The 19296-nt window shown below is 45.7% G+C and overlaps 14 protein-coding genes, 1 long non-coding RNA gene and 1 pseudogene across 15 annotated transcripts in view; 1 reads left to right on the top strand and 15 right to left on the bottom strand.

The window, feature by feature from the left end:
- LOC139062647 (uncharacterized) overlaps nt 1–16874 on the top strand; it is a 39858-nt gene extending 22984 nt beyond the window's left edge. Inside the window, exons 2-3 of the long non-coding RNA XR_011516218.1 lie at nt 16666–16698; nt 16760–16874. This is a non-coding gene — a long non-coding RNA (uncharacterized lncRNA). The remainder of the gene's footprint in view (nt 1–16665; nt 16699–16759) is intronic.
- Nucleotides 648–1044, bottom strand: LOC139066329 (tubulin beta chain). Its single transcript, XM_070548787.1, has one exon. It carries the CDS (start codon nt 1023–1025, stop codon nt 648–650), a length of 378 nt encoding a protein of 125 aa, XP_070404888.1. The 5' UTR covers nt 1026–1044.
- On the bottom strand, nt 1794–2190 carry LOC139066326 (tubulin beta chain). Its single transcript, XM_070548784.1, has one exon. The coding sequence runs from the start codon at nt 2169–2171 to the stop codon at nt 1794–1796; it is 378 nt and encodes a 125-aa protein (XP_070404885.1). The 5' UTR covers nt 2172–2190.
- LOC129160856 (tubulin beta chain) lies at nt 2940–3336 on the bottom strand. The gene has a single exon (XM_070548783.1). It carries the CDS (start codon nt 3315–3317, stop codon nt 2940–2942), a length of 378 nt encoding a protein of 125 aa, XP_070404884.1. The 5' UTR covers nt 3318–3336.
- LOC107372787 (tubulin beta chain) lies at nt 4086–4482 on the bottom strand. Its single transcript, XM_015940995.3, has one exon. It carries the CDS (start codon nt 4461–4463, stop codon nt 4086–4088), a length of 378 nt encoding a protein of 125 aa, XP_015796481.3. The 5' UTR covers nt 4464–4482.
- LOC139066331 (tubulin beta chain) lies at nt 5232–5628 on the bottom strand. Its single transcript, XM_070548790.1, has one exon. The coding sequence runs from the start codon at nt 5607–5609 to the stop codon at nt 5232–5234; it is 378 nt and encodes a 125-aa protein (XP_070404891.1). The 5' UTR covers nt 5610–5628.
- LOC139066332 (tubulin beta chain-like) lies at nt 6378–6776 on the bottom strand. The gene has a single exon (XM_070548791.1). The coding sequence runs from the start codon at nt 6753–6755 to the stop codon at nt 6378–6380; it is 378 nt and encodes a 125-aa protein (XP_070404892.1). The 5' UTR covers nt 6756–6776.
- On the bottom strand, nt 7524–7920 carry LOC139066330 (tubulin beta chain). The gene has a single exon (XM_070548788.1). It carries the CDS (start codon nt 7899–7901, stop codon nt 7524–7526), a length of 378 nt encoding a protein of 125 aa, XP_070404889.1. The 5' UTR covers nt 7902–7920.
- Nucleotides 8670–9066, bottom strand: LOC139066327 (tubulin beta chain). Its single transcript, XM_070548785.1, has one exon. The coding sequence runs from the start codon at nt 9045–9047 to the stop codon at nt 8670–8672; it is 378 nt and encodes a 125-aa protein (XP_070404886.1). The 5' UTR covers nt 9048–9066.
- On the bottom strand, nt 9816–10529 carry LOC139066328 (tubulin beta chain). The gene has a single exon (XM_070548786.1). The coding sequence runs from the start codon at nt 10191–10193 to the stop codon at nt 9816–9818; it is 378 nt and encodes a 125-aa protein (XP_070404887.1). The 5' UTR covers nt 10194–10529.
- On the bottom strand, nt 10748–11572 carry LOC129160855 (tubulin beta chain). The gene has a single exon (XM_054737924.2). It carries the CDS (start codon nt 11337–11339, stop codon nt 10962–10964), a length of 378 nt encoding a protein of 125 aa, XP_054593899.2. The 5' UTR covers nt 11340–11572; the 3' UTR covers nt 10748–10961.
- On the bottom strand, nt 11885–12718 carry LOC129160853 (tubulin beta chain). The gene has a single exon (XM_054737921.2). The coding sequence runs from the start codon at nt 12483–12485 to the stop codon at nt 12108–12110; it is 378 nt and encodes a 125-aa protein (XP_054593896.2). The 5' UTR covers nt 12486–12718; the 3' UTR covers nt 11885–12107.
- LOC139062641 (tubulin beta chain) lies at nt 13031–13842 on the bottom strand. Its single transcript, XM_070544098.1, has one exon. It carries the CDS (start codon nt 13629–13631, stop codon nt 13254–13256), a length of 378 nt encoding a protein of 125 aa, XP_070400199.1. The 5' UTR covers nt 13632–13842; the 3' UTR covers nt 13031–13253.
- LOC139062643 (tubulin beta chain) lies at nt 14177–15010 on the bottom strand. Its single transcript, XM_070544100.1, has one exon. The coding sequence runs from the start codon at nt 14775–14777 to the stop codon at nt 14400–14402; it is 378 nt and encodes a 125-aa protein (XP_070400201.1). The 5' UTR covers nt 14778–15010; the 3' UTR covers nt 14177–14399.
- LOC139062645 (tubulin beta chain) lies at nt 15323–16134 on the bottom strand. Its single transcript, XM_070544109.1, has one exon. The coding sequence runs from the start codon at nt 15921–15923 to the stop codon at nt 15546–15548; it is 378 nt and encodes a 125-aa protein (XP_070400210.1). The 5' UTR covers nt 15924–16134; the 3' UTR covers nt 15323–15545.
- Nucleotides 16875–17504: 630 nt separating the features above from the next.
- Nucleotides 17505–19126, bottom strand: LOC107372459 (tubulin alpha chain-like; annotated as a pseudogene).
- Between the last annotated feature and the right edge of the window lie 170 nt (nt 19127–19296).

Genomic DNA, 19296 nt, shown 5'->3' with positions numbered 1-19296 from the left:
TGAACCGCCTCATTGTTGGTTTCTACAGCCCTACCTAAAACAAATAGTCCCTACCCACTAACCCATCCTAACCCTAACCATGCCCTACCCTACCCTGACCTTTGAACCCTACCTGAACCTAACAATCATTCGGACACCCTAAAACTAATTCTAAATTTTCCTGAGCCCAAACTAAATTTTAAAAGCCAATTAGAGCTAAAACTAAGCTAAAAAAGAGAAAAACCGGTATACGGTGAATTGAGCCTATAAAAGGAGGGGCCAGTATAAAGGACAATCAGAAGCTCACAGACGGTGGAGCTGGTCAGAAGGAAAGAGGAACAGACTTGGGGGTGCCATACGAAATTCAAGAAGTTGCAGGACAGAGGGAAGCTCAAAGACGTGCTTAGAGGTTGACCATCTACAGTGTAGCATAAAACCAAATATTTCCCTGGTGTAAATGCACGTGAGCATTAAAGATCAAACAAAGCACCTTAAGAACTTTATTCTGCCCTCAGAACATGACATTGCTAAACAGCGATGAACATTTGAGCACTATGCTTCGTTACCGAGGCATCGCCATAGAAAAGTAAATGAGAACTGGAACACGTACATCAGAACTTGGAAAAACAGAAATGTACGACAAACATTTAAACTTCATAACAGCAAATTTAGGCCAGGTCCTCCTCTCCCTCCTCTTCAAACTCTCCCTCCTCTTCAGCAGTAGCATCCTGGTACTGCTGGTACTCAGACACGAGATCATTCATGTTGCTCTCAGCCTCTGTGAACTCCATCTCATCCATACCTTCTCCTGTGTACCAGTAGAGGAAAGCCTTGCGCCTGAACATGGCAGTGAACTGCTCAGAGATGCGCTTGAACAGCTCTTGAATGGCGGTGCTGTTGCAGATGAATGTGGCGGCCATCTTGAGACCTCTGGGAGGGATGTCGCAGATGGCGGTCTTGACGTTGTTTGGGATCCATTCAACAAAATGGCTGCTGTTCTTGTCCTGCATGTTCAGCATCTGCTCATCTACCTCCTTCATGGACATGCGGCCACGGAAGATGGCAGCAAAAGAGGTCTTAAAAAGTCTTAAATTTGGCTCCCTTAAACCTGCAGTTGCCCTGCTAACTAGCCCGTGCCCTTGGGGTCGACCAGCTGGCGGTTTGTTCTGAACCGCCTCATTGTTGGTTTCTACAGCCCTACCTAAAACAAATAGTCCCTACCCACTAACCCATCCTAACCCTAACCATGCCCTACCCTACCCTGACCTTTGAACCCTACCTGAACCTAACAATCATTCGGACACCCTAAAACTAATTCTAAATTTTCCTGAGCCCAAACTAAATTTTAAAAGCCAATTAGAGCTAAAACTAAGCTAAAAAAGAGAAAAACCGGTATACGGTGAATTGAGCCTATAAAAGGAGGGGCCAGTATAAAGGACAATCAGAAGCTCACAGACGGTGGAGCTGGTCAGAAGGAAAGAGGAACAGACTTGGGGGTGCCATACGAAATTCAAGAAGTTGCAGGAAAGAGGGAAGCTCAAAGACGTGCTTAGAGGTTGACCATCTACAGTGTAGCATAAAACCAAATATTTCCCTGGTGTAAATGCACGTGAGCATTAAAGATCAAACAAAGCACCTTAAGAACTTTATTCTGCCCTCAGAACATGACATTGCTAAACAGCGATGAACATTTGAGCACTATGCTTCGTTACCGAGGCATCGCCATAGAAAAGTAAATGAGAACTGGAACACGTACATCAGAACTTGGAAAAACAGAAATGTACGACAAACATTTAAACTTCATAACAGCAAATTTAGGCCAGGTCCTCCTCTCCCTCCTCTTCAAACTCTCCCTCCTCTTCAGCAGTAGCATCCTGGTACTGCTGGTACTCAGACACGAGATCATTCATGTTGCTCTCAGCCTCTGTGAACTCCATCTCATCCATACCTTCTCCTGTGTACCAGTAGAGGAAAGCCTTGCGCCTGAACATGGCAGTGAACTGCTCAGAGATGCGCTTGAACAGCTCTTGAATGGCGGTGCTGTTGCAGATGAATGTGGCGGCCATCTTGAGACCTCTGGGAGGGATGTCGCAGATGGCGGTCTTGACGTTGTTTGGGATCCATTCAACAAAATGGCTGCTGTTCTTGTCCTGCATGTTCAGCATCTGCTCATCTACCTCCTTCATGGACATGCGGCCACGGAAGATGGCAGCAAAAGAGGTCTTAAAAAGTCTTAAATTTGGCTCCCTTAAACCTGCAGTTGCCCTGCTAACTAGCCCGTGCCCTTGGGGTCGACCAGCTGGCGGTTTGTTCTGAACCGCCTCATTGTTGGTTTCTACAGCCCTACCTAAAACAAATAGTCCCTACCCACTAACCCATCCTAACCCTAACCATGCCCTACCCTACCCTGACCTTTGAACCCTACCTGAACCTAACAATCATTCGGACACCCTAAAACTAATTCTAAATTTTCCTGAGCCCAAACTAAATTTTAAAAGCCAATTAGAGCTAAAACTAAGCTAAAAAAGAGAAAAACCGGTATACGGTGAATTGAGCCTATAAAAGGAGGGGCCAGTATAAAGGACAATCAGAAGCTCACAGACGGTGGAGCTGGTCAGAAGGAAAGAGGAACAGACTTGGGGGTGCCATACGAAATTCAAGAAGTTGCAGGACAGAGGGAAGCTCAAAGACGTGCTTAGAGGTTGACCATCTACAGTGTAGCATAAAACCAAATATTTCCCTGGTGTAAATGCACGTGAGCATTAAAGATCAAACAAAGCACCTTAAGAACTTTATTCTGCCCTCAGAACATGACATTGCTAAACAGCGATGAACATTTGAGCACTATGCTTCGTTACCGAGGCATCGCCATAGAAAAGTAAATGAGAACTGGAACACGTACATCAGAACTTGGAAAAACAGAAATGTACGACAAACATTTAAACTTCATAACAGCAAATTTAGGCCAGGTCCTCCTCTCCCTCCTCTTCAAACTCTCCCTCCTCTTCAGCAGTAGCATCCTGGTACTGCTGGTACTCAGACACGAGATCATTCATGTTGCTCTCAGCCTCTGTGAACTCCATCTCATCCATACCTTCTCCTGTGTACCAGTAGAGGAAAGCCTTGCGCCTGAACATGGCAGTGAACTGCTCAGAGATGCGCTTGAACAGCTCTTGAATGGCGGTGCTGTTGCAGATGAATGTGGCGGCCATCTTGAGACCTCTGGGAGGGATGTCGCAGATGGCGGTCTTGACGTTGTTTGGGATCCATTCAACAAAATGGCTGCTGTTCTTGTCCTGCATGTTCAGCATCTGCTCATCTACCTCCTTCATGGACATGCGGCCACGGAAGATGGCAGCAAAAGAGGTCTTAAAAAGTCTTAAATTTGGCTCCCTTAAACCTGCAGTTGCCCTGCTAACTAGCCCGTGCCCTTGGGGTCGACCAGCTGGCGGTTTGTTCTGAACCGCCTCATTGTTGGTTTCTACAGCCCTACCTAAAACAAATAGTCCCTACCCACTAACCCATCCTAACCCTAACCATGCCCTACCCTACCCTGACCTTTGAACCCTACCTGAACCTAACAATCATTCGGACACCCTAAAACTAATTCTAAATTTTCCTGAGCCCAAACTAAATTTTAAAAGCCAATTAGAGCTAAAACTAAGCTAAAAAAGAGAAAAACCGGTATACGGTGAATTGAGCCTATAAAAGGAGGGGCCAGTATAAAGGACAATCAGAAGCTCACAGACGGTGGAGCTGGTCAGAAGGAAAGAGGAACAGACTTGGGGGTGCCATACGAAATTCAAGAAGTTGCAGGAAAGAGGGAAGCTCAAAGACGTGCTTAGAGGTTGACCATCTACAGTGTAGCATAAAACCAAATATTTCCCTGGTGTAAATGCACGTGAGCATTAAAGATCAAACAAAGCACCTTAAGAACTTTATTCTGCCCTCAGAACATGACATTGCTAAACAGCGATGAACATTTGAGCACTATGCTTCGTTACCGAGGCATCGCCATAGAAAAGTAAATGAGAACTGGAACACGTACATCAGAACTTGGAAAAACAGAAATGTACGACAAACATTTAAACTTCATAACAGCAAATTTAGGCCAGGTCCTCCTCTCCCTCCTCTTCAAACTCTCCCTCCTCTTCAGCAGTAGCATCCTGGTACTGCTGGTACTCAGACACGAGATCATTCATGTTGCTCTCAGCCTCTGTGAACTCCATCTCATCCATACCTTCTCCTGTGTACCAGTAGAGGAAAGCCTTGCGCCTGAACATGGCAGTGAACTGCTCAGAGATGCGCTTGAACAGCTCTTGAATGGCGGTGCTGTTGCAGATGAATGTGGCGGCCATCTTGAGACCTCTGGGAGGGATGTCGCAGATGGCGGTCTTGACGTTGTTTGGGATCCATTCAACAAAATGGCTGCTGTTCTTGTCCTGCATGTTCAGCATCTGCTCATCTACCTCCTTCATGGACATGCGGCCACGGAAGATGGCAGCAAAAGAGGTCTTAAAAAGTCTTAAATTTGGCTCCCTTAAACCTGCAGTTGCCCTGCTAACTAGCCCGTGCCCTTGGGGTCGACCAGCTGGCGGTTTGTTCTGAACCGCCTCATTGTTGGTTTCTACAGCCCTACCTAAAACAAATAGTCCCTACCCACTAACCCATCCTAACCCTAACCATGCCCTACCCTACCCTGACCTTTGAACCCTACCTGAACCTAACAATCATTCGGACACCCTAAAACTAATTCTAAATTTTCCTGAGCCCAAACTAAATTTTAAAAGCCAATTAGAGCTAAAACTAAGCTAAAAAAGAGAAAAACCGGTATACGGTGAATTGAGCCTATAAAAGGAGGGGCCAGTATAAAGGACAATCAGAAGCTCACAGACGGTGGAGCTGGTCAGAAGGAAAGAGGAACAGACTTGGGGGTGCCATACGAAATTCAAGAAGTTGCAGGACAGAGGGAAGCTCAAAGACGTGCTTAGAGGTTGACCATCTACAGTGTAGCATAAAACCAAATATTTCCCTGGTGTAAATGCACGTGAGCATTAAAGATCAAACAAAGCACCTTAAGAACTTTATTCTGCCCTCAGAACATGACATTGCTAAACAGCGATGAACATTTGAGCACTATGCTTCGTTACCGAGGCATCGCCATAGAAAAGTAAATGAGAACTGGAACACGTACATCAGAACTTGGAAAAACAGAAATGTACGACAAACATTTAAACTTCATAACAGCAAATTTAGGCCAGGTCCTCCTCTCCCTCCTCTTCAAACTCTCCCTCCTCTTCAGCAGTAGCATCCTGGTACTGCTGGTACTCAGACACGAGATCATTCATGTTGCTCTCAGCCTCTGTGAACTCCATCTCATCCATACCTTCTCCTGTGTACCAGTAGAGGAAAGCCTTGCGCCTGAACATGGCAGTGAACTGCTCAGAGATGCGCTTGAACAGCTCTTGAATAGCGGTGCTGTTGCAGATGAATGTGGCGGCCATCTTGAGACCTCTGGGAGGGATGTCGCAGATGGCGGTCTTGACGTTGTTTGGGATCCATTCAACAAAATGGCTGCTGTTCTTGTCCTGCATGTTCAGCATCTGCTCATCTACCTCCTTCATGGACATGCGGCCACGGAAGATGGCAGCAAAAGAGGTCTTAAAAAGTCTTAAATTTGGCTCCCTTAAACCTGCAGTTGCCCTGCTAACTAGCCCGTGCCCTTGGGGTCGACCAGCTGGCGGTTTGTTCTGAACCGCCTCATTGTTGGTTTCTACAGCCCTACCTAAAACAAATAGTCCCTACCCACTAACCCATCCTAACCCTAACCATGCCCTACCCTACCCTGACCTTTGAACCCTACCTGAACCTAACAATCATTCGGACACCCTAAAACTAATTCTAAATTTTCCTGAGCCCAAACTAAATTTTAAAAGCCAATTAGAGCTAAAACTAAGCTAAAAAAGAGAAAAACCGGTATACGGTGAATTGAGCCTATAAAAGGAGGGGCCAGTATAAAGGACAATCAGAAGCTCACAGACGGTGGAGCTGGTCAGAAGGAAAGAGGAACAGACTTGGGGGTGCCATACGAAATTCAAGAAGTTGCAGGACAGAGGGAAGCTCAAAGACGTGCTTAGAGGTTGACCATCTACAGTGTAGCATAAAACCAAATATTTCCCTGGTGTAAATGCACGTGAGCATTAAAGATCAAACAAAGCACCTTAAGAACTTTATTCTGCCCTCAGAACATGACATTGCTAAACAGCGATGAACATTTGAGCACTATGCTTCGTTACCGAGGCATCGCCATAGAAAAGTAAATGAGAACTGGAACACGTACATCAGAACTTGGAAAAACAGAAATGTACGACAAACATTTAAACTTCATAACAGCAAATTTAGGCCAGGTCCTCCTCTCCCTCCTCTTCAAACTCTCCCTCCTCTTCAGCAGTAGCATCCTGGTACTGCTGGTACTCAGACACGAGATCATTCATGTTGCTCTCAGCCTCTGTGAACTCCATCTCATCCATACCTTCTCCTGTGTACCAGTAGAGGAAAGCCTTGCGCCTGAACATGGCAGTGAACTGCTCAGAGATGCGCTTGAGCAGCTCTTGAATGGCGGTGCTGTTGCAGATGAATGTGGCGGCCATCTTGAGACCTCTGGGAGGGATGTCGCAGATGGCGGTCTTGACGTTGTTTGGGATCCATTCAACAAAATGGCTGCTGTTCTTGTCCTGCATGTTCAGCATCTGTTCATCTACCTCCTTCATGGACATGCGGCCACGGAAGATGGCAGCAAAAGAGGTCTTAAAAAGTCTTAAATTTGGCTCCCTTAAACCTGCAGTTGCCCTGCTAACTAGCCCGTGCCCTTGGGGTCGACCAGCTGGCGGTTTGTTCTGAACCGCCTCATTGTTGGTTTCTACAGCCCTACCTAAAACAAATAGTCCCTACCCACTAACCCATCCTAACCCTAACCATGCCCTACCCTACCCTGACCTTTGAACCCTACCTGAACCTAACAATCATTCGGACACCCTAAAACTAATTCTAAATTTTCCTGAGCCCAAACTAAATTTTAAAAGCCAATTAGAGCTAAAACTAAGCTAAAAAAGAGAAAAACCGGTATACGGTGAATTGAGCCTATAAAAGGAGGGGCCAGTATAAAGGACAATCAGAAGCTCACAGACGGTGGAGCTGGTCAGAAGGAAAGAGGAACAGACTTGGGGGTGCCATACGAAATTCAAGAAGTTGCAGGAAAGAGGGAAGCTCAAAGACGTGCTTAGAGGTTGACCATCTACAGTGTAGCATAAAACCAAATATTTCCCTGGTGTAAATGCACATGAGCATTAAAGATCAAACAAAGCACCTTAAGAACTTTATTCTGCCCTCAGAACATGACATTGCTAAACAGCGATGAACATTTGAGCACTATGCTTCGTTACCGAGGCATCGCCATAGAAAAGTAAATGAGAACTGGAACACGTACATCAGAACTTGGAAAAACAGAAATGTACGACAAACATTTAAACTTCATAACAGCAAATTTAGGCCAGGTCCTCCTCTCCCTCCTCTTCAAACTCTCCCTCCTCTTCAGCAGTAGCATCCTGGTACTGCTGGTACTCAGACACGAGATCATTCATGTTGCTCTCAGCCTCTGTGAACTCCATCTCATCCATACCTTCTCCTGTGTACCAGTAGAGGAAAGCCTTGCGCCTGAACATGGCAGTGAACTGCTCAGAGATGCGCTTGAACAGCTCTTGAATGGCGGTGCTGTTGCAGATGAATGTGGCGGCCATCTTGAGACCTCTGGGAGGGATGTCGCAGATGGCGGTCTTGACGTTGTTTGGGATCCATTCAACAAAATGGCTGCTGTTCTTGTCCTGCATGTTCAGCATCTGCTCATCTACCTCCTTCATGGACATGCGGCCACGGAAGATGGCAGCAAAAGAGGTCTTAAAAAGTCTTAAATTTGGCTCCCTTAAACCTGCAGTTGCCCTGCTAACTAGCCCGTGCCCTTGGGGTCGACCAGCTGGCGGTTTGTTCTGAACCGCCTCATTGTTGGTTTCTACAGCCCTACCTAAAACAAATAGTCCCTACCCACTAACCCATCCTAACCCTAACCATGCCCTACCCTACCCTGACCTTTGAACCCTACCTGAACCTAACAATCATTCGGACACCCTAAAACTAATTCTAAATTTTCCTGAGCCCAAACTAAATTTTAAAAGCCAATTAGAGCTAAAACTAAGCTAAAAAAGAGAAAAACCGGTATACGGTGAATTGAGCCTATAAAAGGAGGGGCCAGTATAAAGGACAATCAGAAGCTCACAGACGGTGGAGCTGGTCAGAAGGAAAGAGGAACAGACTTGGGGGTGCCATACGAAATTCAAGAAGTTGCAGGACAGAGGGAAGCTCAAAGACGTGCTTAGAGGTTGACCATCTACAGTGTAGCATAAAACCAAATATTTCCCTGGTGTAAATGCACGTGAGCATTAAAGATCAAACAAAGCACCTTAAGAACTTTATTCTGCCCTCAGAACATGACATTGCTAAACAGCGATGAACATTTGAGCACTATGCTTCGTTACCGAGGCATCGCCATAGAAAAGTAAATGAGAACTGGAACACGTACATCAGAACTTGGAAAAACAGAAATGTACGACAAACATTTAAACTTCATAACAGCAAATTTAGGCCAGGTCCTCCTCTCCCTCCTCTTCAAACTCTCCCTCCTCTTCAGCAGTAGCATCCTGGTACTGCTGGTACTCAGACACGAGATCATTCATGTTGCTCTCAGCCTCTGTGAACTCCATCTCATCCATACCTTCTCCTGTGTACCAGTAGAGGAAAGCCTTGCGCCTGAACATGGCAGTGAACTGCTCAGAGATGCGCTTGAACAGCTCTTGAATGGCGGTGCTGTTGCAGATGAATGTGGCGGCCATCTTGAGACCTCTGGGAGGGATGTCGCAGATGGCGGTCTTGACGTTGTTTGGGATCCATTCAACAAAATGGCTGCTGTTCTTGTCCTGCATGTTCAGCATCTGCTCATCTACCTCCTTCATGGACATGCGGCCACGGAAGATGGCAGCAAAAGAGGTCTTAAAAAGTCTTAAATTTGGCTCCCTTAAACCTGCAGTTGCCCTGCTAACTAGCCCGTGCCCTTGGGGTCGACCAGCTGGCGGTTTGTTCTGAACCGCCTCATTGTTGGTTTCTACAGCCCTACCTAAAACAAATAGTCCCTACCCACTAACCCATCCTAACCCTAACCATGCCCTACCCTACCCTGACCTTTGAACCCTACCTGAACCTAACAATCATTCGGACACCCTAAAACTAATTCTAAATTTTCCTGAGCCCAAACTAAATTTTAAAAGCCAATTAGAGCTAAAACTAAGCTAAAAAAGAGAAAAACCGGTATACGGTGAATTGAGCCTATAAAAGGAGGGGCCAGTATAAAGGACAATCAGAAGCTCACAGACGGTGGAGCTGGTCAGAAGGAAAGAGGAACAGACTTGGGGGTGCCATACGAAATTCAAGAAGTTGCAGGACAGAGGGAAGCTCAAAGACGTGCTTAGAGGTTGACCATCTACAGTGTAGCATAAAACCAAATATTTCCCTGGTGTAAATGCACGTGAGCATTAAAGATCAAACAAAGCACCTTAAGAACTTTATTCTGCCCTCAGAACATGACATTGCTAAACAGCGATGAACATTTGAGCACTATGCTTCGTTACCGAGGCATCGCCATAGAAAAGTAAATGAGAACTGGAACACGTACATCAGAACTTGGAAAAACAGAAATGTACGACAAACATTTAAACTTCATAACAGCAAATTTAGGCCAGGTCCTCCTCTCCCTCCTCTTCAAACTCTCCCTCCTCTTCAGCAGTAGCATCCTGGTACTGCTGGTACTCAGACACGAGATCATTCATGTTGCTCTCAGCCTCTGTGAACTCCATCTCATCCATACCTTCTCCTGTGTACCAGTAGAGGAAAGCCTTGCGCCTGAACATGGCAGTGAACTGCTCAGAGATGCGCTTGAACAGCTCTTGAATGGCGGTGCTGTTGCAGATGAATGTGGCGGCCATCTTGAGACCTCTGGGAGGGATGTCGCAGATGGCGGTCTTGACGTTGTTTGGGATCCATTCAACAAAATGGCTGCTGTTCTTGTCCTGCATGTTCAGCATCTGTTCATCTACCTCCTTCATGGACATGCGGCCACGGAAGATGGCAGCAAAAGAGGTCTTAAAAAGTCTTAAATTTGGCTCCCTTAAACCTGCAGTTGCCCTGCTAACTAGCCCGTGCCCTTGGGGTCGACCAGCTGGCGGTTTGTTCTGAACCGCCTCATTGTTGGTTTCTACAGCCCTACCTAAAACAAATAGTCCCTACCCACTAACCCATCCTAACCCTAACCATGCCCTACCCTACCCTGACCTTTGAACCCTACCTGAACCTAACAATCATTCGGACACCCTAAAACTAATTCTAAATTTTCCTGAGCCCAAACTAAATTTTAAAAGCCAATTAGAGCTAAAACTAAGCTAAAAAAGAGAAAAACCGGTATACGGTGAATTGAGCCTATAAAAGGAGGGGCCAGTATAAAGGACAATCAGAAGCTCACAGACGGTGAAGCTGGTCAGAAGGAAAGAGGAACAGACTTGGGGGTGCCATACGAAATTCAAGAAGTTGCAGGAAAGAGGGAAGCTCAAAGACGTGCTTAGAGGTTGACCATCTACAGTGTAGCATAAAACCAAATATTTCCCTGGTGTAAATGCACATGAGCATTAAAGATCAAACAAAGCACCTTAAGAACTTTATTCTGCCCTCAGAACATGACATTGCTAAACAGCGATGAACATTTGAGCACTATGCTTCGTTACCGAGGCATCGCCATAGAAAAGTAAATGAGAACTGGAACACGTACATCAGAACTTGGAAAAACAGAAATGTACGACAAACATTTAAACTTCATAACAGCAAATTTAGGCCAGGTCCTCCTCTCCCTCCTCTTCAAACTCTCCCTCCTCTTCAGCAGTAGCATCCTGGTACTGCTGGTACTCAGACACGAGATCATTCATGTTGCTCTCAGCCTCTGTGAACTCCATCTCATCCATACCTTCTCCTGTGTACCAGTAGAGGAAAGCCTTGCGCCTGAACATGGCAGTGAACTGCTCAGAGATGCGCTTGAACAGCTCTTGAATGGCGGTGCTGTTGCAGATGAATGTGGCGGCCATCTTGAGACCTCTGGGAGGGATGTCGCAGATGGCGGTCTTGACGTTGTTTGGGATCCATTCAACAAAATGGCTGCTGTTCTTGTCCTGCATGTTCAGCATCTGCTCATCTACCTCCTTCATGGACATGCGGCCACGGAAGATGGCAGCAAAAGAGGTCTTAAAAAGTCTTAAATTTGGCTCCCTTAAACCTGCAGTTGCCCTGCTAACTAGCCCGTGCCCTTGGGGTCGACCAGCTGGCGGTTTGTTCTGAACCGCCTCATTGTTGGTTTCTACAGCCCTACCTAAAACAAATAGTCCCTACCCACTAACCCATCCTAACCCTAACCATGCCCTACCCTACCCTGACCTTTGAACCCTACCTGAACCTAACAATCATTCGGACACCCTAAAACTAATTCTAAATTTTCCTGAGCCCAAACTAAATTTTAAAAGCCAATTAGAGCTAAAACTAAGCTAAAAAAGAGAAAAACCGGTATACGGTGAATTGAGCCTATAAAAGGAGGGGCCAGTATAAAGGACAATCAGAAGCTCACAGACGGTGGAGCTGGTCAGAAGGAAAGAGGAACAGACTTGGGGGTGCCATACGAAATTCAAGAAGTTGCAGGACAGAGGGAAGCTCAAAGACGTGCTTAGAGGTTGACCATCTACAGTGTAGCATAAAACCAAATATTTCCCTGGTGTAAATGCACGTGAGCATTAAAGATCAAACAAAGCACCTTAAGAACTTTATTCTGCCCTCAGAACATGACATTGCTAAACAGCGATGAACATTTGAGCACTATGCTTCGTTACCGAGGCATCGCCATAGAAAAGTAAATGAGAACTGGAACACGTACATCAGAACTTGGAAAAACAGAAATGTACGACAAACATTTAAACTTCATAACAGCAAATTTAGGCCAGGTCCTCCTCTCCCTCCTCTTCAAACTCTCCCTCCTCTTCAGCAGTAGCATCCTGGTACTGCTGGTACTCAGACACGAGATCATTCATGTTGCTCTCAGCCTCTGTGAACTCCATCTCATCCATACCTTCTCCTGTGTACCAGTAGAGGAAAGCCTTGCGCCTGAACATGGCAGTGAACTGCTCAGAGATGCGCTTGAACAGCTCTTGAATGGCGGTGCTGTTGCAGATGAATGTGGCGGCCATCTTGAGACCTCTGGGAGGGATGTCGCAGATGGCGGTCTTGACGTTGTTTGGGATCCATTCAACAAAATGGCTGCTGTTCTTGTCCTGCATGTTCAGCATCTGTTCATCTACCTCCTTCATGGACATGCGGCCACGGAAGATGGCAGCAAAAGAGGTCTTAAAAAGTCTTAAATTTGGCTCCCTTAAACCTGCAGTTGCCCTGCTAACTAGCCCGTGCCCTTGGGGTCGACCAGCTGGCGGTTTGTTCTGAACCGCCTCATTGTTGGTTTCTACAGCCCTACCTAAAACAAATAGTCCCTACCCACTAACCCATCCTAACCCTAACCATGCCCTACCCTACCCTGACCTTTGAACCCTACCTGAACCTAACAATCATTCGGACACCCTAAAACTAATTCTAAATTTTCCTGAGCCCAAACTAAATTTTAAAAGCCAATTAGAGCTAAAACTAAGCTAAAAAAGAGAAAAACCGGTATACGGTGAATTGAGCCTATAAAAGGAGGGGCCAGTATAAAGGACAATCAGAAGCTCACAGACGGTGGAGCTGGTCAGAAGGAAAGAGGAACAGACTTGGGGGTGCCATACGAAATTCAAGAAGTTGCAGGAAAGAGGGAAGCTCAAAGACGTGCTTAGAGGTTGACCATCTACAGTGTAGCATAAAACCAAATATTTCCCTGGTGTAAATGCACGTGAGCATTAAAGATCAAACAAAGCACCTTAAGAACTTTATTCTGCCCTCAGAACATGACATTGCTAAACAGCGATGAACATTTGAGCACTATGCTTCGTTACCGAGGCATCGCCATAGAAAAGTAAATGAGAACTGGAACACGTACATCAGAACTTGGAAAAACAGAAATGTACGACAAACATTTAAACTTCATAACAGCAAATTTAGGCCAGGTCCTCCTCTCCCTCCTCTTCAAACTCTCCCTCCTCTTCAGCAGTAGCATCCTGGTACTGCTGGTACTCAGACACGAGATCATTCATGTTGCTCTCAGCCTCTGTGAACTCCATCTCATCCATACCTTCTCCTGTGTACCAGTAGAGGAAAGCCTTGCGCCTGAACATGGCAGTGAACTGCTCAGAGATGCGCTTGAACAGCTCTTGAATGGCGGTGCTGTTGCAGATGAATGTGGCGGCCATCTTGAGACCTCTGGGAGGGATGTCGCAGATGGCGGTCTTGACGTTGTTTGGGATCCATTCAACAAAATGGCTGCTGTTCTTGTCCTGCATGTTCAGCATCTGCTCATCTACCTCCTTCATGGACATGCGGCCACGGAAGATGGCAGCAAAAGAGGTCTTAAAAAGTCTTAAATTTGGCTCCCTTAAACCTGCAGTTGCCCTGCTAACTAGCCCGTGCCCTTGGGGTCGACCAGCTGGCGGTTTGTTCTGAACCGCCTCATTGTTGGTTTCTACAGCCCTACCTAAAACAAATAGTCCCTACCCACTAACCCATCCTAACCCTAACCATGCCCTACCCTACCCTGACCTTTGAACCCTACCTGATCCTAACAATCATTCGGACACCCTAAAACTAATTCTAAATTTTCCTGAGCCCAAACTAAATTTTAAAAGCCAATTAGAGCTAAAACTAAGCTAAAAAAGAGAAAAACCGGTATACGGTGAATTGAGCCTATAAAAGGAGGGGCCAGTATAAAGGACAATCAGAAGCTCACAGACGGTGGAGCTGGTCAGAAGGAAAGAGGAACAGACTTGGGGGTGCCATACGAAATTCAAGAAGTTGCAGGACAGAGGGAAGCTCAAAGACGTGCTTAGAGGTTGACCATCTACAGTGTAGCATAAAACCAAATATTTCCCTGGTGTAAATGCACGTGAGCATTAAAGATCAAACAAAGCACCTTAAGAACTTTATTCTGCCCTCAGAACATGACATTGCTAAACAGCGATGAACATTTGAGCACTATGCTTCGTTACCGAGGCATCGCCATAGAAAAGTAAATGAGAACTGGAACACGTACATCAGAACTTGGAAAAACAGAAATGTACGACAAACATTTAAACTTCATAACAGCAAATTTAGGCCAGGTCCTCCTCTCCCTCCTCTTCAAACTCTCCCTCCTCTTCAGCAGTAGCATCCTGGTACTGCTGGTACTCAGACACGAGATCATTCATGTTGCTCTCAGCCTCTGTGAACTCCATCTCATCCATACCTTCTCCTGTGTACCAGTAGAGGAAAGCCTTGCGCCTGAACATGGCAGTGAACTGCTCAGAGATGCGCTTGAACAGCTCTTGAATGGCGGTGCTGTTGCAGATGAATGTGGCGGCCATCTTGAGACCTCTGGGAGGGATGTCGCAGATGGCGGTCTTGACGTTGTTTGGGATCCATTCAACAAAATGGCTGCTGTTCTTGTCCTGCATGTTCAGCATCTGTTCATCTACCTCCTTCATGGACATGCGGCCACGGAAGATGGCAGCAAAAGAGGTCTTAAAAAGTCTTAAATTTGGCTCCCTTAAACCTGCAGTTGCCCTGCTAACTAGCCCGTGCCCTTGGGGTCGACCAGCTGGCGGTTTGTTCTGAACCGCCTCATTGTTGGTTTCTACAGCCCTACCTAAAACAAATAGTCCCTACCCACTAACCCATCCTAACCCTAACCATGCCCTACCCTACCCTGACCTTTGAACCCTACCTGAACCTAACAATCATTCGGACACCCTAAAACTAATTCTAAATTTTCCTGAGCCCAAACTAAATTTTAAAAGCCAATTAGAGCTAAAACTAAGCTAAAAAAGAGAAAAACCGGTATACGGTGAATTGAGCCTATAAAAGGAGGGGCCAGTATAAAGGACAATCAGAAGCTCACAGACGGTGGAGCTGGTCAGAAGGAAAGAGGAACAGACTTGGGGGTGCCATACGAAATTCAAGAAGTTGCAGGAAAGAGGGAAGCTCAAAGACGTGCTTAGAGGTTGACCATCTACAGTGTAGCATAAAACCAAATATTTCCCTGGTGTAAATGCACGTGAGCATTAAAGATCAAACAAAGCACCTTAAGAACTTTATTCTGCCCTCAGAACATGACATTGCTAAACAGCGATGAACATTTGAGCACTATGCTTCGTTACCGAGGCATCGCCATAGAAAAGTAAATGAGAACTGGAACACGTACATCAGAACTTGGAAAAACAGAAATGTACGACAAACATTTAAACTTCATAACAGCAAATTTAGGCCAGGTCCTCCTCTCCCTCCTCTTCAAACTCTCCCTCCTCTTCAGCAGTAGCATCCTGGTACTGCTGGTACTCAGACACGAGATCATTCATGTTGCTCTCAGCCTCTGTGAACTCCATCTCATCCATACCTTCTCCTGTGTACCAGTAGAGGAAAGCCTTGCGCCTGAACATGGCAGTGAACTGCTCAGAGATGCGCTTGAACAGCTCTTGAATGGCGGTGCTGTTGCAGATGAATGTGGCGGCCATCTTGAGACCTCTGGGAGGGATGTCGCAGATGGCGGTCTTGACGTTGTTTGGGATCCATTCAACAAAATGGCTGCTGTTCTTGTCCTGCATGTTCAGCATCTGCTCATCTACCTCCTTCATGGACATGCGGCCACGGAAGATGGCAGCAAAAGAGGTCTTAAAAAGTCTTAAATTTGGCTCCCTTAAACCTGCAGTTGCCCTGCTAACTAGCCCGTGCCCTTGGGGTCGACCAGCTGGCGGTTTGTTCTGAACCGCCTCATTGTTGGTTTCTACAGCCCTACCTAAAACAAATAGTCCCTACCCACTAACCCATCCTAACCCTAACCATGCCCTACCCTACCCTGACCTTTGAACCCTACCTGATCCTAACAATCATTCGGACACCCTAAAACTAATTCTAAATTTTCCTGAGCCCAAACTAAATTTTAAAAGCCAATTAGAGCTAAAACTAAGCTAAAAAAGAGAAAAACCGGTATACGGTGAATTGAGCCTATAAAAGGAGGGGCCAGTATAAAGGACAATCAGAAGCTCACAGACGGTGGAGCTGGTCAGAAGGAAAGAGGAACAGACTTGGGGGTGCCATACGAAATTCAAGAAGTTGCAGGACAGAGGGAAGCTCAAAGACGTGCTTAGAGGTTGACCATCTACAGTGTAGCATAAAACCAAATATTTCCCTGGTGTAAATGCACGTGAGCATTAAAGATCAAACAAAGCACCTTAAGAACTTTATTCTGCCCTCAGAACATGACATTGCTAAACAGCGATGAACATTTGAGCACTATGCTTCGTTACCGAGGCATCGCCATAGAAAAGTAAATGAGAACTGCTCACAGCTGATTGGAGAATAATTGTTTTCATCTCTCTGCAGCTTCAGCCTTCAGGAGCAAAGCCAATAAGAAAGGTAGGATTCTGCTCTCGTTTTATTGTTAGGTGATTTTCTGTTTAAGATGCCCTTTCCACAGCATCAGGACCACATCTGCATCCCATTAGACTGAGAACACGACTGCAGAGCCACAGAACAGCGAACGCCACGTCTCAGCAGGAGAAAGAAAAACCCGCCAGACCCTCAACTAAACCAGGTTTGACCTTTTCAAGTTTATGTCTTTTAAATAATGTGATGTTTATTATTTATTTATTCATTCATTCATCATCAGATGAAACCAGATCAGAACCAGCAGCTGGACAGAAAGGTTAGGGTTGTTAGCTGCTTCTGTGGTGTAAATGTTTTTAACCTTTTCAGCAAAAACAACAACAACAAAATAATGATGCTGTGAGAATAAAATCAAAATGTTGAGAACAAAGTCACAACTAAATAATTTAAATAATGTGATGTTTATTATTTATTTATTCATTCATTCATCATCAGATGAAACCAGATCAGAACCAGCAGCTGGACAGAAAGGTTAGGGTTGTTAGCTGCTTCTGTGGTGTAAATATTGTTTTTAACCTTTTCAACAACAACAACAACAACAACAAAATAATGATGCTGTGAGAATAAAATCAAAATGTTGAGAACAAAGTCACAACAAAATAATAATCAGGCATCTTTTTCAGACTCCTTCTGATGCAGCATTTGCAGAAGGATTCCTTTAGATTTTCACAATAAGAGTCTAAAACACACATGAGAATTATGAAGCAAAGCAACTTTCTGATGATCTGAACAAGGATCTGAACAAGTGAAGTTACGGAACTGAACTTAATGCTACATAAAACTGACTTCACGAACAGTTGAGAACATGTTAAGTAGAGCTTTGGAATTGTGGCATTGCTTAACTGCTTAAAATTCTTCTCCCTCTTCATCCTCCCCTCCAATGCTGTCAGTGCCAACTTCCTCATAATCTTTCTCAAGGGCAGCCATATCTTCTCTGGCCTCTGAGAACTCTCCTTCTTCCATTCCCTCTCCAACATACCTGTGGACAAAGGCCCTCTTAGCATACATCAGATCAAACTTATGGTTGAGGCGGGCCCAGGCCTCAGCAATGGCTGTTGTGTTGCTCAACATGCACACAGCTCTCTGTACTTTGGCCAGATCTCCACCAGGAACCACAGTTGGAGGCTGATAGTTGATGCCCACCTTGAAGCCTGTGGGACACCAGTCCACAAACTGGATGCTGCGTTTGGTCTTGATGGCAGAAATAGCAGAGTTGACATCTTTGGGAACGACATCACCACGATACAGCAGGCCATGTATTTACCATGGCGAGGATCACACTTGACCATCTGATTACCTGGTTCAAAGCAAGCGTTGGTGATCTCAGCCACAGACAGCTGCGAGTGGTAGGCCTTCTCAGCTGAGATGACTGGAGCATAGGTGGTCAGAGGGAAGTGGATACGAGGATAAGGCTCCAAGTTGGTCTGGAAATCTTTCAGGTCAACATTCAGAGCTCCGTCAAAGCGGAGAGACGCAGTGATGGAGGACACAATCTGACCGATCAACCTGTTCAGGTTGGTGTAGGTGGGATGCTCAATGTCTAGGTTTCTACAGCAGATGTCGTAGAGGGCCTCATTGTCCAACATGAAGGCACAGTCAGTGTGCTCCAAAGTGGCATGGGTGGTCAGGATGGAGTTGTAGGGCTCCACCACAGCAGTGGACATCTGGGGACCTGGGTAGATGGAGAACTCCAGATTGGACTTCTTGCCATAGTCCACAGACAGATGCTCCATCAGCAGGGAGGTGAAACCAGAGCCGGTACCTCCACCAAAGCTGTGGAAGAGCAGGAAGCCCTGAAGACCGGTGCACTGGTCCGCCTGAGGACACAGAAAACAAATGAGTCATTTATCAGATTTATTACAGACTAAAGGTAAAAATATGTCTTTACTCACCAGTTTGCGGATCCTGTCCAAGACCAGGTCGATGATCTCTTTGCCAATGGTGTAGTATCCACGAGCGCAGTTATTGGCAGCATCCTCCTTACCCGTGATCAGCTGCTCAGGGTGGAACAGCTGGCGGTAGGTTCCAGTACGCACCTCATCTGGAGACAAAGGGAAACTTTTAGTTTTCATTTTAAAATACTTGCGTATAATTGACAAAATCTCATGTTAAGCCACTTAAGGTTACAAGGATTAGCGCTAACCCCAACCCTAACCCTTACCAATGACAGTAGGCTCCAAGTCTACGAAAACTGCTCTGGGGATGTGCTTCCCAGCTCCAATCTCACTGAAGAATGTGTTGAAGGAATCATCTACACCTCCAATGCTCTTGTCACTGAGCATCTGCCCGTCCGGCTGGATTCCATGCTCCAGACAGAAGAGCTCCCAGCAGGCGTTGCCAATCTGGACACCAGCCTGACCTACATGGATGGCGATGCACTCACGCTGGATCTGGAAAAAATACAATAACTTCAGTTTCACGCATTAAATTCTAATGATGTCAAAATATACATATTATGTTTAACAAATGTATTTGAGCATGTTTAAGTATTGATAAAAACGAATAAATATCAGCAGCAGCATCAAAACCGTCTGAGGGCAAAAAAGCCTTCTATGGCGCGCTTTAGAG

The sequence above is a fragment of the Nothobranchius furzeri genome, chromosome 2 (genome assembly GCF_043380555.1).
Source record: "Nothobranchius furzeri strain GRZ-AD chromosome 2, NfurGRZ-RIMD1, whole genome shotgun sequence".
NCBI lineage: Eukaryota > Metazoa > Chordata > Actinopteri > Cyprinodontiformes > Nothobranchiidae > Nothobranchius > Nothobranchius furzeri.
The sequence above is the reverse complement of the archived record's forward strand: the minus strand, read 5'-3'. Positions and strand labels throughout refer to the sequence as shown.

Excerpts from the sequence above, each read along its gene's own strand:
- LOC139066329 (XM_070548787.1), bottom strand. The coding sequence starts at position 1,025 with ATGTCCATGAAGGAGGTAGATGAGCAGATGCTGAACATGCAGGACAAG.
- LOC139066326 (XM_070548784.1), bottom strand. The coding sequence starts at position 2,171 with ATGTCCATGAAGGAGGTAGATGAGCAGATGCTGAACATGCAGGACAAG.
- LOC129160856 (XM_070548783.1), bottom strand. The coding sequence starts at position 3,317 with ATGTCCATGAAGGAGGTAGATGAGCAGATGCTGAACATGCAGGACAAG.
- LOC107372787 (XM_015940995.3), bottom strand. The coding sequence starts at position 4,463 with ATGTCCATGAAGGAGGTAGATGAGCAGATGCTGAACATGCAGGACAAG.
- LOC139066331 (XM_070548790.1), bottom strand. The coding sequence starts at position 5,609 with ATGTCCATGAAGGAGGTAGATGAGCAGATGCTGAACATGCAGGACAAG.
- LOC139066332 (XM_070548791.1), bottom strand. The coding sequence starts at position 6,755 with ATGTCCATGAAGGAGGTAGATGAACAGATGCTGAACATGCAGGACAAG.
- LOC139066330 (XM_070548788.1), bottom strand. The coding sequence starts at position 7,901 with ATGTCCATGAAGGAGGTAGATGAGCAGATGCTGAACATGCAGGACAAG.
- LOC139066327 (XM_070548785.1), bottom strand. The coding sequence starts at position 9,047 with ATGTCCATGAAGGAGGTAGATGAGCAGATGCTGAACATGCAGGACAAG.
- LOC139066328 (XM_070548786.1), bottom strand. The coding sequence starts at position 10,193 with ATGTCCATGAAGGAGGTAGATGAACAGATGCTGAACATGCAGGACAAG.
- LOC129160855 (XM_054737924.2), bottom strand. The coding sequence starts at position 11,339 with ATGTCCATGAAGGAGGTAGATGAGCAGATGCTGAACATGCAGGACAAG.
- LOC129160853 (XM_054737921.2), bottom strand. The coding sequence starts at position 12,485 with ATGTCCATGAAGGAGGTAGATGAACAGATGCTGAACATGCAGGACAAG.
- LOC139062641 (XM_070544098.1), bottom strand. The coding sequence starts at position 13,631 with ATGTCCATGAAGGAGGTAGATGAGCAGATGCTGAACATGCAGGACAAG.
- LOC139062643 (XM_070544100.1), bottom strand. The coding sequence starts at position 14,777 with ATGTCCATGAAGGAGGTAGATGAACAGATGCTGAACATGCAGGACAAG.
- LOC139062645 (XM_070544109.1), bottom strand. The coding sequence starts at position 15,923 with ATGTCCATGAAGGAGGTAGATGAGCAGATGCTGAACATGCAGGACAAG.